Source organism: Ictidomys tridecemlineatus, chromosome 4 (assembly GCF_052094955.1).
Source record: "Ictidomys tridecemlineatus isolate mIctTri1 chromosome 4, mIctTri1.hap1, whole genome shotgun sequence".
In the NCBI taxonomy this organism is placed as follows: domain Eukaryota; kingdom Metazoa; phylum Chordata; class Mammalia; order Rodentia; family Sciuridae; genus Ictidomys; species Ictidomys tridecemlineatus.
In genome coordinates this window covers 4,995,238-5,011,982 of record NC_135480.1, presented here as the reverse complement: position 1 = coordinate 5,011,982, position 16,745 = coordinate 4,995,238, and the positions used below count along the sequence as shown (strand labels likewise).

The 16,745-nt window shown below is 47.4% G+C and overlaps 1 protein-coding gene across 33 annotated transcripts in view; it reads left to right on the top strand.

The window, feature by feature from the left end:
- Ppp6r3 (protein phosphatase 6 regulatory subunit 3) overlaps positions 1-15,796 on the top strand; it is a 135,654-nt gene extending 119,858 nt beyond the window's left edge. For 14 of the 33 annotated variants that reach the window (XM_078045454.1, XM_078045464.1, XM_078045450.1 and 11 more), the window contains 7 exons: positions 784-846; positions 1,168-1,321; positions 2,663-2,769; positions 4,745-4,895; positions 10,150-10,167; positions 10,432-10,551; positions 11,124-11,395. In XM_078045454.1, the coding sequence (XP_077901580.1) occupies positions 784-846; positions 1,168-1,321; positions 2,663-2,769; positions 4,745-4,895; positions 10,150-10,167; positions 10,432-10,551; positions 11,124-11,277 (767 nt within the window). In that variant the 3' untranslated portion in view covers positions 11,278-11,395. Of the gene's footprint in view, positions 1-783; positions 847-1,167; positions 1,322-2,662; positions 2,770-4,744; positions 4,896-10,149; positions 10,168-10,431; positions 10,552-11,123; positions 11,396-13,649 lie in introns of those variants that run through there. The other 19 variants (XM_021731727.3, XM_013362006.4, XM_021731732.3 and 16 more) reach the window with 8 other exon arrangements.
- The last annotated feature ends 949 nt before the right edge of the window (positions 15,797-16,745 follow it).

Sequence of the window (16,745 nt, the reverse complement as noted above, 5' to 3'; positions counted from 1 at the left end):
TTTCTTGCGGTATAGACAGTCCTTGTCTGAATTGAACAGTGAGGAAGGAACTTGGAAAGCTTTCATTTGCTCAAAGTCCCAGAAAGGGCTCTCTCTAAAATTGGAATGTTTCTATTTGGCACAGGTACATCTCAATCATCTGTTTCTGGGACAAGCATCCCAGATGGCCAGCAGGTCCCCTAGCATTTTTTCCCGACAGCCTGGAGGCTTCTGACTGTGGTAGAAAACACCCTGGTGAAGAGCAGGGCTTCTCACAGGGTTTGAGGGTCTCTAGACTGTGAAGAAAAGCACTGGGCACAGGCAGAGCAAGCAGAGACCTGACTTTACCTGACTTCATTGAAGGGACACTGAACAGACCTCTGGTTAGGCCCAGACTTGGGTAGCAGGCACAGGGAGCACAGCTGAGTAGCCCTGTGGCTCCAGTCTTGGAGAGCAGCCCCAAGCCTTCAGGCCAGTAGCTTTCCCACTGTGTGAGCTTATCCACAGGGGACTGCAGCGAAGCCATGGAGCCTGGGAGGTGCAGCCGGACCTGCACTGGGAAGCATCCTGGGTGTGTCCAACTTACTACAATTGCATAACTACTATGTTCTTTTTTAAAAATAGGCTTATTGCTTTGGAAGTTATTTACAGAAAAGTTGCAAAGATAGTCCAGAAGGTTCCAGAGACCCTTCAGCTGCTTTTCCCAGTATTAATAGATTCTTGGAACGTTTGTCAGAACCCAGAAGTTAGCATGAACACATCTTTGTATCCTTGTGTAATATTTCTGTTGAAAAAACCTCTTAGGAATGAACCTGCTGGCTGAAAGGAGAATCAGTAATGAGGCGGTGTTGTCATGGTGCCCTCCAGGTGACTGCCCTTCCCAGGCCTCTTAGTGGTCAGCTAGAATTCCCTTTTTCTATGGCCCCCGTCTTTCTTTGTCATTGCTAATCTGTTAGGAAAGTATCTTTGCTTTTTCTTTCTTGTCTCGCCTCCTCTTTGCTCTTCTTTCTTTGAGATGGGATCTCTCTTTGTCCAGGCTTGAGCTCCTTGGCTTCTTGGCTTGAGCCATCTTCCTCCCTCACTTCCAGAGTAGTCTGGACCGTAGGCACGGATACTGCTCAAGAAGTACTTTGTGTTACACCAACCTACTGAAATAGTCTCCAAACAAAATTTTTTGCCTGGTTTCAGCACCCAGCTGGTCGGCCAACTTTGATGTCCCAATGGAGACCACCCATGGCACTCCGTTAGACTCAGTGGGCTCTGATGTCTGGAGCACAGAGGAGCCAATGCCAACTAAGGAGACAGGCTGGGCTTCTTTTTCAGAGTTTACGTCATCTCTGAGGTGAGTGTGTGTGTGTGCTGTCTGACCATTTCCACAGGAATAATAGTGTTAACTCCTAACCTATGTTCCTTACCTTCACTGACCTCTGAGTTGAATAGTGCCATCAGCTAGATTGGAAGCCAAGATGGGGGAGGTACTGACAGCTCCATCACAGGCAAAGCAGTCACCATCTTCCTTTAGGACCAATTGGGAAAGGGGGAGCTCTAGAACAAGTGGCCTGGGAAGGTTTGTTCTGAGCCTTGGCAGGACATGGCCAGGGATGACAGCCCTGTTGGCTTTTTCAGCTCCACGGAGCAGTTGACAAGGTTGAGAATAAGAATGAGCTCCTGATGGCACCCTTGTGTGGAATCTTACTACATAAAAATGCAAAGTGTATCTTGAATTCAGTAGTTAATAGGGACTTATATCCTGTGTTAGCCTTGTTATTTGTATTATTGTGCAAGACAGAAGCCTCTGATTGTATAATTTTCCTGAATAGCATTGTCAGCCTTTGAGTATCAACCATGGATTTCAAGTCCCATTAGACTTGCTAAATGTTTTCTTCTGTCTACTAGGAAAAAAACAAAAAGAATAATCTCCATCACCCCACTTGAAAGACTTTATTGCTTTCCCTGTCCTAAGCACTTGCTGATAATGCAGAAGATAGGAAGGCAAACTCTGAGCCCTCAGTCACCATCCTAAAACCAAAGGACAGCCCGCAGTGTTAAGTAGCACCTCTAGTAGTAGCACTGAGCTCTTCCAAGCTCCAAGTGAGATTCCAAGTGAAAATGTCTCCAAAGTAGGAGTTCTTTCATCAGCCCTGCTCCAGCATAGGACCAAATTCTTCCTGCCTGGGGGGAAAGAGCCTGTGGTTACTTAGGAATGCTTCTCTTGAACCCTGCACAACAATCTCTGGGATTATTGAAAGCAGAGTCACTAGCCTTCTGCCCCAAGGCTTGGTCCCCTGGTGTTTCTTCCTGTGCTTTTATAGTTCCAACAATGAGTAGCATTAAGATAGCCCATGCTTTTTTTTCAGGAGTTTTGTGAAAACGCTGGATCCAGTAGACACAGAATTGACGATGTAGGAAGTCTATCACCCAGGCCTTAGGAGCCTGGTGGTTACTGTGGGGCCTGTTGAGCCTGTTTCCAATTCCCCGAAGGCCTGGCCTTCTATAGCTTTGCCTTCCTACCCTCATGCTCCTCCAGATAGCCACCTGTGTGTCCCTGGAGTGTGCAGCCCTGCTCTTCCTGCAGAGGCTGACTGACTTTATTCCACACTTGTTCTCAGAGGATTTTTGTGAATAATGAGGTGGCTGAGGACTGTTCCCGCTGCTAACATCTGAATTTTCTCTTTTCTGAAAGCACTAAAGATTCTTTAAGGAGTAATTCTCCAGTGGAAATGGAAACCAGCACTGAAGCCATGGACCCCCTGACTCCCAGTGTCACTGCCTTGGCAGCCCCACCAGAGGGTGAGCGCAAAGTGGGGCCTGCACGCATACAGCAGGCTTAGGCACCCAGACCTGACTCAGAGTTGGACCTCACAGGGCCAGGAAAATAAGAGAGTGGCCCTGATTTCCACAGGGCACCCAAGGAAAAGAAATTGTGTATGTTGTCAGATCAGTCGGGGCAGGCAATGGCCAAAGGAGGCAGATTTAAAAGGACCGCTGAACAGGCTTTATTGAGATATCACTCCCGGGCGGAACTCGATCAGACCCACAGAGAGGACAGGAGAAGGGTCTGAGGAGAAACCACGTGGAAGCTCGACTGGACTGGACTTTTATGGGGCTTACAGCAGGAAGGGGAAGGGCTTGGGACAGGAAAAGGTTTTTCTGGGGTCCCTTGCCCCCTTGGAGTTGGTCAGGGGAGTTGGCTGAACTCCAGGATTGGCCAGGGGATCCTGCTGATTGACAGGCGTTAGTCAGGAGATCTGGCTGATTGACAGGCGTTTCCGCCGGCATCTGATTGATGATCTTTTTCGGCGTGGGCTACTTTTTTTCTAAGTCGACACTAAGTCGCCGCCACCGATCTAACATGTTGTTCCAGAACCGTAGCCTGTTGATTCTAGCAGTAAGAGGTCTATAGATTGTCAGACCTGTCCATGTGCAGGTGAGGCCCCTGAGGCCCAGAGCGCAGGACTGCCTTGACCTCCAGCATCTAGGACGAACAAAACCAGAAACTGATGCAGACACGTCAGGCCTGGCCCCAGTCATCTCTGGACCTGTTTGAGGCTGTGGGACTGTTTATTTTGCTTTCACCTTTATGAGCAGATAAAATGGTCATAGTGTCTGCAGTTCCCATGGTTTGCCTTATTTTTTTTTTTAATATTTTTTTTAGTTGTCAATAGACCTTTATTACATTATACATGCTGCTGAGGATCCAGCCTACACACACTAAGCAAGTGTTCTACCAGCACCATGGTTTGCCTTACTGCTCAGAATGTTCACAGATGTTCCTTGCAGCAGGTGTGAACCATTTGGGCTTCCCCCCAAGTACTGGGGACAGAACCCAGGGCCTCATACATGCTAGACATGTATTTTACCCCTGAGCTACACCCCAGCCCTTTTTAAAACATTTTATTTTATTACAAGACAGGGCCTCACTAAGTTGCCCAGGCTGGCCTAGAACTTGCCATCTCCTTTTCTCAGCCTCTCCAGTAGCTGAGATTACAGGTGTGGCCATCGTGCCAGCTTCTGAACCTTTCCACCAATGACTTGGGTTTGGGGAGGTGGGGGTATGATGGGGAGTTGGGAGTGTGGGAGTATGTAGAGGGAACAGAGCATGAGTCCTTGGGAAAGAAAGATGATGCAAGAAGAGGCCCCCAGAAGCAGGATCCTGGGGAGGACTAAAGCCAGGGGCTAGTGTGGTTTTATTTATCAAGCTCCTAAACATTTGAATAGGTAGCCACAGTCCTTAAGCTGTTGTAAGTTGCCTCACTGGTTCCACTTTATGGGTGAGGATATTAAGGCACTGGTAAGGTTCCTTGCCCAAGGGTTTCACATCCAGGAAGTGGCAGTACTAGGGTTGGAATCCAGGGCAGTCTGCCATTCACTCAAGTTTATTACCACTACAATTTACAAAGGGATGACCAGAACAGCACGAGAAAATAACAATAAAAAAGGCAAGAAAAGGCTAGGACTGGTGACTGTGTCCTCTGCCCCATTCTGTAGAGTGGGACCATCGGGAGCGCCAGGGTTGCTGTGTGAAAGCCAGGTCAGAGGTGGACACAGCTGTGAAGGCTGTAGGTTTCTTATCAGTTCTCCAGTGAAGAAACCGTGGCTCGTGACCCCAGTGGCCTGTAAGAATTCAGCCAAGCAGCACCAGACAGACATTCTGTCATCATCATCGGCAAGCAGTAGATGTGGCACGGGCGGGGCCCTCTAACAGAAGGATGTCGTTCTAGGTGGGGTTTGGTATGTGTGACCATCGACTGTGTACTCTTTTCAGCGCCAAGCAGTGTGGCCATGGAAGCCAGCTCCGATGGAGAGGAGGATGCCGAGAGTGCAGACAAGGTAACTGAGACGGTGATGAATGGCGGCATGAAGGAAACACTCAGCCTCACCGTGGATGCCAAGACGGAGACCGCAGTCTTCAAAAGGTAACTGGGCTAGATGGTCCGTCCTGCGGCGTCAGTTGGTTGGAGAATGGTTGGGGAGAAGCCCCAGACATGGAAATGTTCATTTGATTGAAATGAGTGTTGAGACATTGACTTGAAGTCGTCCTAACATCTTCATTAAATTCATTAATCTTAATGAAGAGATGGAAAGTTTAGGCTCCTAAAATGCCCTTCTCCCTGTGTGTGTTTGCGTTCAGAAGACTGTATTTTGAGTCTAGCAGATTGGCAGTTACGGAAATTAGCACACTTTGACTCCTGATAGAAGTTGACTTGTATGGAAGCTGTGGAGCTCAGGCCCAAAGGCTCAGTGTCATACAGATGGGACACTGTCTCCAGATGTAATGTAGTCATTCTAATTCAGTAGCAAAATTGTAACTTTTTAAAAAATTATAATTGGAAATTAGCAACCTTACTTTCAAACTTATGGATCCAAAAAAGAATCAGAATGGAATTTTAAAGCTGAGTAATGAAAAAACTTCAGTCAGGCATGGTGGAGCACACCTGTAATACCAGCTACTTGGGAGGCAGAGGCAGGAGGATGACAAGTTTGGAGCCAGCCTCAGCAACTTAGCAAGGCCCTGTCTCAAAATAAAAAAATAAGGATTGGGGATGTAGCTCAGTGGTAGAGCATCCCTGTGTTCAATCCCCAGTACCACAAAAAAAAAAAAAAAGTCTTTCAAGTTTTATGGACTGCAGCTAAACCGGTGCCTAGAACTTGAGTGCCCTTTTTCTGCAGCAATGCTGAGAGGTTGCAGAGGATGCTTCCTGGTGCTTGCCATGGCTGCAAAACAAAACCGTATGAGGGAGAAGACTCAGTCCTGACCTGATATCACATGTGCACGTGTGGTCGGGGCTCCCAGGAAGGAACTGCAGTAATCCAGAAGTGTGTTCTGAGGACCTGACCATGGCTTCGCCACCAGGGTGTGACACGGGGGGTTGTTTGGACAGAAGGATATTAGAGGTGATCTGTTTGCAGACAGTTACTGCTTTTGTCGGTGCTGCCCCGGGGGTCTTGGCAAACACAGCATCATAAAGCAAAAGGAGTGAGGGAGTGAGGGTGGACATAAACAGGCAAAATGATCATTGTTTATAGAATATGATTTTCTACCTAGAAGATGAATCTATAGACACGTATTAGAATTAATAGGGAAGTTTAGTGCGTTTACTGGTTACAAAGAAGAATCACTCTGTCCTATAAACAATATGGGGTATTCTAGGTTTGCCTATTTGTCCTTAGTAAAATGTCAAATCTTATGTGTAAGAATGTGACCTTAGAGCTGGGCTTGTAGTTCAGTGGTAGAGCACTTGCCTACCATGTGTGGGGCACTGGGGTCAATCCTTAGCACACATAAAAATAAATAAATAAAATAGTGGTTCTTGTGCCCATCTACAACTAAAAAGACTGTAATGAGTAAAGAAATTAATGGAAGTTTATTGGAAGACCTAAATATCAATACAGAGATTTGCCATGTTCACTAATGGAAATATCTTTGGCGTTTCTCAACAAATTATGAATTAATAAAAAATTGTGTCAAGATCCCAGCACAAAGTTGCATGAAAATTGTGATTATAAAGACAAAGCCTGCAGAGAAGAGCCAAGGTTACTCTGAAGGAAAAAGGTGAAGGCATCCCCACGTTGGACTCCTGGGCTTCCTAGTAAAGGCTGTCCTCACGGAGACGACGCAGCCTGGCAGTCATGCTCCACTGCAGAGACCTTGGAGTGCACAAATGAAAGGGACTATCGATTCTGGAAAAAAGTGGAATTGGGTCTCTTTCTCCACATGAATATGAAAGGTGGAACTGCAAAACTTGAGGAAGACAGCATAAAAGAGCTTGGGGGATGGGGTGGTTTTAAACATAAAAGGCCAAATCATAAAGGAAAATAGTGATAAATTTAATTCCTAATATCACAAAAGACACACTAAAATGAAGAGATGAGTCACAGCCAACAAAGAATCAGCTGAGATATAAGAGAACCCATATCAATAAGAATGAAATACCTGATTTTAAAGATGAACAGGGGATGCAAACAAGCACCTGTCTGGGGAAAACTAGGGGCAGAGCAAACCCAGTGTGATGCCTAAACACATGGGGCCTGTCAGTTACAGTAGTAGTGTAGATAGTGCCAGTTAGGCACTCAAGGCCATTAGTTTCTCTCTCAAGTTGCCCCAGAATTTAGTTTCTCTCTCAAGTTGCCCCAGAAAGAAGAAGTGAGAGTCCTGCCCAAAGAATTGAAATCTTCATTCCAAATTAAGGATAATTGCGGAAAATGATCAGCTCATGTCACTTAAAAGCAAACTAAATGCAGAAGTTATGTATAAGATATTGCTGGGTGCAGTGGTGCAGACGTGGAATCCCAGTGGCTCAGGAGGCTGAGGAAGGAAAATCACCAGTTTGAGGTCAACCTCAGCAACTTAGTGAGATTCTATCTCAAAAAAATAAAAAGGGCTGGGGATATATATGGCTGTATAACTCAATAATTATGTACTCCAGGTTTCAGTTCCCAGTACCACCACCACCATCACCCCCATGCAAAAAAGCTGTGATATATAAGTTGTGATATACTGACTGAATCCCAAATAATTCATAATGATTGGCTGCAGCTTATCCTAGAAGGCAAGGATGGTTCAAGATTACATGTCTGAAAAACCTGTCCTTGCAACCTTCTTACATTAGACTTTTTAAAAAAATATTACTTTTTTGCTCAGATTTCATATTTATACATGATTAAAACTCTGAGCAATCTAGTCACAGCATTGAATTTCCTGTGTAAAAATTAAATACCAAAATGTCACAGCAGCAACTATATTTAATGAAGAGATTTTAGGTGCATTCCCTTTGAGATAAAGACCAATGATAAGCTGTCCCTTATCATTGCCAGGGTGTAAACAGTCCTGGAAAAGGAAGGAGGCAGAGGTATAGATGAGGATTAGGAGAGGAGTAGTAAACTGGTTATTTACAGGTGTAATGGTGAGCCACAACCAAGTCAGTATAGACCTTTGTAATTACTAATTCAGCAGAACTGTAAGTTACAAGGTCAGTTTTAAAAATCAGTTGTTTTTTTTCTAAATCAGTAATAAGCAACCAGAATGGATAATAAAAAGCAGAATAACCACAAAATATATTGATCTATAAATTAAAGAGTTATTTTCATCCAGATCTCTGTGGAGAAAACTTGAAGCTTCCCTGGACAAGTGGGGGCAGTAGTGTACACACTGCGGTGGGACAAGTGTAGGGCTGCAGAGTCGTCTGCCACCACCAGATTAGCCTTAAGGTTTAATGGAATCTCAGTAAAAGTATCTCTGGGGTTTGGGGAAGAAACTTGTTAAATATACTCTAAAACCTCATGGAAAAATAACATCCCAAAGAGTTGCTTAGATACAGAAGGAGTAGTTGAGTGGGAGACCCACCCTTCCAGACATTGAGTTGTGCTGCAGCCAGCTGTTCAGACAGTGTGATGTCATCATGCACATGGACAAGGGTCAGTGTGGTAGGAGAGGGGCCAGATCCTCCCAGGTTGGGCCTCTTTCCGATATGGCCAAAGTTGCCTGGTAGTTAGTGGAAGAAAAGAAACTCTAACAAAGTACTTAAGGAATTCCGTTGACGAAGTACTCTAGATGGTGAGGCTATAGCAAATTGAAGAAAGGGGCGTATACCTGAATCAACAAGATACTGACATTAGGTGTTCAAGGAATTCCCACAAGCCAATAAAGAAAAGGAAAAAAAAAAAAAACTTAAACCAGAAAATGGGTAAAAGATGTCGGTTTACAATGAGTAAACAAAAAGACTGACAAAAAAATGAAGAGATGCTCAAAACCACATATTATCGGAAAATGTGCATGAGAAGAGCCCAGCTCATAGCACTTCCTACTAGAGGAGCTGAATGGGAAAGCAAATTGGGGGCCACTCTAGAAATGCCTAGCAGGCCTGCTAGGGGCCAGGGACAGTGACAGCACTTCAGCACTGGGCTCAGAGGCCTGGAGGTAGAGGACACTTTGGGCTCATTATTCTGGGAAGCCAGTCCCTTTGGTCGGTGCTCACTGTGGGCACCGGGCTGTACCTGGCAGGAGCAGGTAGAACTTACAGACACGTTTAGTCTAGAGAAAAGTACAAAAAGATGTTGGATTCAGTGCAGGTTCTATGCTCCTGCACACATGTAATGAAGAGGCATTTTACAATCACATTAGAATCCTGCTTCTGGGACAGGGAATAGAGAAGGAAGGGGCAAAGGGGAGTGGAGAAGGAGGTTTGAGAAGAAGAAACCAGGGGTTGGGGATGGGACTCGTGGTAGAGCAGGTGTTTAACATGGGTGAGGCCTGGGTTCCATCCCCAGCACCACGGAAAAAGAGAGGTGATGACCCGTGTAATTCAGATTGTTACAAATCATTAGATTTCAGTTAATTTTTCTATTTATAAATTACGTGGAACCATCTGAAAACTACCTGAGAAATCATCCTAAAATATTAGGTGTCTTATTAAGCAAATCCAAATCATGGCTGTTAAGAATGACAGCCCTTCCTTAAGGGGACCTCTAGCTATTGCCACTTTAATTGTGTACAAAATGGGAATCCCGAGAGAGCACCCTGCTGCATATTTTCCACCTTGAGGGGGGACCCTTATCCTCCCCATCCACTCCCCTCAGCCTGGGACCTGGAGTCTGCTTTCAGCTGCACTAGCAGCTCCTCAGGGTCCCGCTTTTCCTTCGTAGTGTTCCTACATTTCACCTTTGTTAGAGGGAAACTCCCAACTTCCCCCGCCCCAATACTGGAGGTTGAAACCAGGGGTGCTCTTTATAACACTGAGCTACACCCCCAACCTTTTTTATTTTTTATTTTGAGACAGGGTCTCACTAAGTAGCTGAGACAAGCCTCAAACTTGCCATCCTCCTGCCTCAGCATCCTGTGTCGCTGGGATTCCAGGCGTGCATCTCTGCGCCAGCCTTTGAGAAGTCTTTAAATGTGGCTCAGGCAGCAGGGTGCCCTCCTCTCCTGACCAAGGTTTCCAGCCAGTGAGCAGATGGAGGTCCGCCCTCTGGCGGCATGTTACTGATGGGCTCAGCCCAGGAGCACAGGTTGAAATAAAGACTCGTTCCTTCAAACAGGTTCTCTTGACAGCCTTCACCAACTCTGCGGTTTTGTTTAAGTGCAGGCGTGGACGTAGTCCCCTGTCCTTCATTTCTAGGAGTATTCTGAAACTCTTGTACATTTCTTTTTCTGTTTTGCACACTGGGCTTCAGAGTGTTGAAATCCTACCGGTATGTACGGTGATGCGGGGCCGCTCTGTCAGAACCAGCCACATTACATCGTCCCTCTCTTGGTTCCCACCTTTGTGTGCCCTTTCCTTTTGTGCTTCCCCTGTCACTGTCTGTGTCCCTATGACCCTCCCACCCTGAGCATGCTCAGCCCCAGGGTTGCCGCCATGGCAGTCATGACTTCAGAGCCATTTGCATGTAACCCACCTCTGGCACCTAGACGCTGTCCCTGAGGTGTGTAATGTGCCTGTGTCTCCTCTCCTGCAGTGAGGAAGGAAAACTGTCTACCTCTCAAGATGCTGCTTGTAAAGAAGTGGAGGAGAGCCCTGAGCCAGCGGAGGCCAAGTGCGCGGCCCCCCGGCCCCCCAGCAGTAGCCCAGAGCAGAGGTACTGCCTGCACCTTTGTGTTCTTCCCAAGCCCCCTGGCCTTGCTCTTGTCCTGTGGGAGTTGGGAAGGGGTTGGCACCTAGGTGTGGACTGTAGGGCCATCACAGCCAGGCCCAGGCCTTCAGCAGTGTACTTGGCACTAATCCTTTCATTAGTCAGGTGACCTAGCAGAGAACCTGGGAACAATACTTGGTCTCCTCACCCGAGGCCGAGAGCTGCCTAGGTGTGGAGATTGGCAGTGTAGCTGGCTCTTGGGCACCTCCTGGGAGTGGAAGGCTTGCTCCGGCTACACAGCTTTCTCAGGAGGCACCAAGTTGAGAATAATAACAGGCCCCTCTGGGAGCTTTAGTGGCCCCTGTAAAGTCACTGAACCGCCAGGCGCAAACAGCTCTGGGTAACTGTTTCCCACATTTGTGCCCATGTGACATGCAGGGGACTTCCCTTACTATTCTCCACCCCTAAGTGAATCCCTGTATGGTCTTGCTTTTTCAAAGTAGTGATCTTATCTTGATTAAGTGTGAAAATCCCACTGCCAGAGCCTTGTGATTTGGAATGTGATGCTTTCTTTCTAGTCACCTTTTGCTTAGACTGAGCCAGTGGCCTGAAGGAATAGGCCAAGCCAAAGCATCTGCCGCCAAGGGCCAGCGTCCGGCCCATTCGCACGGCCTCACAGGTAGAGCCAGGTGGCCTGGGATTGCACCGGAGCTCGCGCCAGAAGATGAGTGAGGATCCCCTGGACCACGAGGAGCTGTGTCTAGCACATCCCAGAGTTAACCTTTTGATTTCATATATCTAAGATTGTATATTCCTCCTTTCAGAAGGAATAAAGTGACCTTTAAAGCAATTTCTAAGGAGTCATACTTTCCCCCTGGCCCTCCTGCCCCTAAATTTTCTAGGCATTCTAAGACCACACCAGCGGGAGCCAGCAGGGGGCGCCCTCGGTTCTGCATTCAGGGCAGGGCAAGCCCTCTTACTGTTCTATTCGGATAAATTTTAGCCCAAATGAAGTTTGTTTTTTGTGCCTCTGAAGTTTTTACATACAAAGGTAATTACATGAGCTGCTGGAGCAAGATGGCTTTAATGGGGGCTTTGGGAAGAAAAGGCAGGGTCACACTCCAGCCCTAGGGGTGGTTCGGTCCCAGGTTCTTCTAGGGTTCAGAGAAAGTCAGTCTTTTTCCTGGGGTTTTGACTATGGGAGATTTTGTTTGCTTTGCTCTTCCTTCCCTTCCTTCCCTTCCTTCCCTTCTTTCCCTCCCTCCCTCCCTCCCTCCCTTCCTTCCTTCCTTCCTTCCTTCCTTCCTTCCTTCGCTTCCCCACCACCACCACCACTGCTTTTTGGTTCTATGGGTTGAATCCAGGAGGTACTTTGCCACTGAGCTACATCCCCGGACCTTTTCATTTTTCTTTGGAGAGTGGGTATTTGCTGAGGTTGGCTTGGAACTTGCAGACTCGTGCCTCAGCCTCCCAAACTGCTGGGATTACTGGCATGTGACACCAAACCCAGAGTTCAGTGGGTTTTTGGTTTTTTGTTTGTTTGTTTGTTTTATCTCATTTTGTTCTGTTCTGCTTTATGGTCTTTTATGAGTCTAATTCCCAGTCGGTTGGTCACCTCTCTAATTTCTACCTGTTAACTTACTTTACATTGAGGAATTCCTGGGAGGTAGAATAGTTAGGGTCAGCCCTGGCAGTTTGTTCCTGGTTCTCTGACATCAGTGGCCCAGGAGGCTATAGGGTCATTTCCTGGCTGTCCGGTGTACAGAAATGTTGGCTTCAATGCAGCCTGCTTGCTTTTCTCTCTGGCTAGAAACATCAGGTATGAAGAGTCCTCCTCTCCAATTACAGGACTGAGGTGATGGCAGAGAATGTTGGGGTGAGCTAGTGAAGGAGGGGACACACTGGCGTCCCTGGGTTTGTCCATTCATCCATCCTTCATCCACCACAAGATGGAATGGTGGTGGCTGGAGGGAAGCTGGAGCAGATAGACACCAGTAGCCTGGGGCAGAGGGCAGGTGCCTGGGAGGACACTGGCTGCAGAAATGGGGACAGGAGTGCAGCTAGGTGAGAGGGCTGTCTGAGCAGATGGCACTGGCACCAGCGTTAGGACAGGTGGAGGGTAAGTGCGGTGATGCCTCCCATGTGTGAAGGACCCTGCCCTAGCCTGACCCCGGGGTCCTGTGGATCTGGGGTGTGTGTTGCCACAGACCTGGCTTGGCTGCTGTTTGTCAGGTCTGCTGTGTCTGTGCCAGCTGTGTGCCAGTTGCTTCACACACTTCCCTACCTGTGAAGCCCTGTGGGGTAGGGGTTGTTGTCCCCTTTTACAGGGGAGAAAGCAAAACTGAGGGAGTTTAAGAAATAAACTTATGAACACATGGCTTGTGGGTGGTGAAGGCAGGATACGTACCCAGTGTCTGGTGCAGTGAGACGACGTGTAAGTCAATGAGACGGCTCTGCAATGACACCGCTGTAAGTAGATTTGTTGCAGTGTGTGGAGCTGGCCCCGAGCTCCCTGCTGTGCCCACAGGCCACAGGGCTGGAGTCTGCCAGCTGAGACCTCAGGACTGGCTGGAAGTGCCTGCGCACCAGTTTTGCCGCTCTCAGCATCCTTCCCAAGTCTATTTCCTTAACATGGGAAGAGCCCTAGAGAGCCTGCCCCTTCATTTTGTGATTTTGCAAACTCGGATCTTCAGCCACCACTTTTACACACTGTCCCACCACTCTTGCCTCCCAGTTTTGAAGCTGACATTTGCTCTGTGGGAATGTGTTGTCCGTGTGTTGTAACAGATTGTTCTATTTACAAACTTTTTTCCCTCTCTCCTGTTACTTTTCTTTGCCATTGCGAACCCTGCGGAGTTCTACTCTGTGGGACAGATAAATGCTTTTTGGAGGAGGAATGAACAGAGAGCTCCTGTGGGCTCTGGGGGCAGCGGTTTAGGACCCTCCATCCGCTTGTGCGGGTGGTCCTGAGAAGTGGAGGAGGGCAGCTCCGTGGGTTCTTGAGGCCCTGCTTAGATGCACTCCCCACCCTCAGAACTAAAGCAGGCTCACTTCCTCCCATTTCTGCTTCACGTGCCTCAGATTGCCTATCTCTTACTCTGCAGGAGTGACCAGCCAAGTGTGCCAGGTGACACGTCAGTCAATGGCCCTGTATGATGGGTAGCGTCTGCTGCTGCTGACTGAGGACTGCAGACTGCCACCACCCAGGGGCTCTGGAGGGGTCCTCTGGAGCCACCAAGCCGTCACTGCTGCACTCACTCTGCAAGGGATCAGGACCAGCAACCTTTATATTCTAGATTCTAAGACATTGTACAGAGAAATTCAGAAGTGTAAAAATATTGCACATTGACAAATACCAAGAATGTCTGCGTATGTTTATATTGTATTGTTCTAAATAATGGGTAGCCTGTGAGATGAGACCTTGCTGCCCTGTGGTGATAGCAGTACTACTCTAGTTAAATGGCTGTAAGAATAGTTTTATAAAAGTGAATACACAGATCTATTGTATTTGAAACATAACTATTTGACAATTATTAGTGTGACCAAAGTATTAGGCAGTTTTCATACATTTTTCACCTTGTACAAAATTCTGATTCCTTTTCTTCCAGGTTGGCAAGGAGCTATGGAATTGAAATCCCTCTAGGTGTTATTTTGGTTGTTCTAACTTACAAAAGTGATTTTGAATAAGAAATATTTGGTGTTCTTTTTATAACCAGTTTTTGATTGGTAATTGTTTTCTGTATTGTTTAAAATGGATCAAAAATGTAAGTCTATTGGTAGAGATTAAGTATTTATTGCCGCGACTTAGTTGATAAACCGATGTTCTTGTGAAGCCATATGTTCTGTTGAAGTCTTGTTGCTTGAGATGATCTCCTACAGGAAAAGCACTAGAGTCCTCGGAGTGTACATGGCTGTGGTTTGGGGTTTTTTTTGGAGGGGGGGGTTGTTTTTGTTTTTTTGTTTTTGTTTTGTTTGGTAGTTCATCTGCCTTTTAACCCATTCACCAAAATTGACCTTGTTAACAAGCATCACCAATGACCATTTCAGAGCAATCTGCATATTTAACACACTTAAGTCATGTTAGGCGAGTCCGTTGAAAATGCTCGTGCTGCAAATGGAGTTCGAGTGCATCATTTCACAGGCTAGTGTTTTAAAAGTAGAACTCAATCTGGCACCTGCGCATGTTACCTGTTTTACTGTACCTTGTGAGGTTTTCACTCGTAAAATTCTAAACCAGTGTATTTTTTTAGAACTGGTTTGTGTATATATATAGTGATTATGGATACTAATTCAATGTAATTTATAATTTTCTATGTCAATATAAAAATACGTCACAGCCTTCTCCAACAGCTGAAGCAATATACTGTATATTGCCATATCGTCTGGTGAAAGGGTTAAATCACTTCACCTCTTGCACTTTTAGATGCAAATCAGTTTTTCATTTCTGTAATAGAAAATTATTCACGTATTTTTACATCATTTGTTTTTCCTGACCAGTATTTAAAACCAAAAGGATATTCTGAAAAATGGCCAACAGATTTTTTAGAAACAGCATCCCAAGCAGCGTGCCTAAACATTACATTGCATATGGAAATAAAAGAATCAAATGTCTGATGCCTTATTCCTTATTTGCTTTTCATTTTCAATAGTGTGGAAACTCCTCCTGAGGTTTCCAAGGCATGCCTAGCACACCAAGGACGGGGTCAGCAGGAAGCCCTGGGCTGGTCATGGGGGTGTAGGGGCGGCTGGCGTGGCCTGGGCTCTCCACCCCAGGACCCTCTTTCTCTGGGAGCTGCTCTTGGGGGAGACTGCCCTCCTGTGTTCTCTGGAGCCCGGCACCAGCAGCGGACGGGGCTCCTTCCGCTTACCTCAGGGATGCCTCGCTGATGTAGCCCAGGACCTCGGGATTGCCCCAGCCAGACTTTGGCCCTGTGGCGCTCACGGCCCCACAGCTGGGTTTAGTTGGCTTCTCCATGCCTCCCGAGGTCACACAGTGTCAGTTCCATCCCACTTCCTGCTAGGGAAGGAGCACGGGATGGTGGTCGGGTCTGCTCATCTTAGGTGCAGGGAAGGGGTAGGCCAGAGGAGCCGGGCCTGTGGGGTCCCGGCAGCCAGCCCAGGGCGGCAGCGAGCTCCCGCTCCTTCAGTTTCTCCCTGGGTTCTGTGTGTTGGCCATAGGGACTGCGAGACTAACCTGTCTACAATACCTGTGTTAAAAATGACAAAAATAAAGCCTGATTCTTTTTCTAGAGCTCTTGTGCCTTGTGTGGGCTTTATGACCAGATGGTGTGGGCTGCAGGGAGGGAACCCTGCTGGGCTTCAGTGGGTTGCCACCACCCTCCCCACGCTCCTAAGCTCCCATGGGGGAGGAGCAGTGCTGCTGCAGCTGTGACCCACAGGTGCTCAGGGTGCTCTCAGGCCCATGAAGAGCGGTGTGGCGGCTCTGGGCTCACGTCCCATCCCGGTTTGAAATGCTGTGCTCTTGGAGCTCCTTGTTCCTCATCCTTCCCCACGTGCAGAGGAAAGTGTCTCCCCTGGCTGACGTTGGCCTTGGCCGGTCCCCTGCACTGCCACCCCCTGGGCACATTGCCCTGCACACCTGGACACTGCAGCCTGCCTCAAGCACTCAGCGGGGACCTGGGCAGGTTAGCTGCAGCCTCCGCTGCTTTCTGTGCCATGGACTCGGAGCAGTTCTAAGAGGGAATGTACAATAGAAGTTCACTGTTAATGCCCCAGCCCCCCGAACGTCACTTGTTGTTCTGAATACCCACCTTGATCCTGTCGTTTTATTTCAAACCTCCACCTCCAGAAAAATCGGGTGCTTTCGCTCCGGTCAAGGATTTGATAGCTGTCCTGCTTTGGGGTCACCTGTGTCTCACATGCCATATCTGGTCCTCCACCTGGGGTGGAAAGGTGAATCTGGCTCTTACTGCACGCCACCTACAAAAGTTAATCCAAACAAGCACCTGGGACAGGCTTCAAGAGGAAAACACCTACCCTTTGGAAGGGCAAAGCTTTCTCAGGACACGGATAACAAGCCTCAGAAGGGAGGCGTTTGGCCTCCACTGAAGTGAGGACTCTGGCCTTCAAAACAGGCAGGCTATGCAAGTGGAAGCGTGTATTCCTGACAGAAGACTCATTCTGAGTATAGAGAAAGCAGAATCCCCACTTCACATATTGTGAGAGACTTGGGCACACAG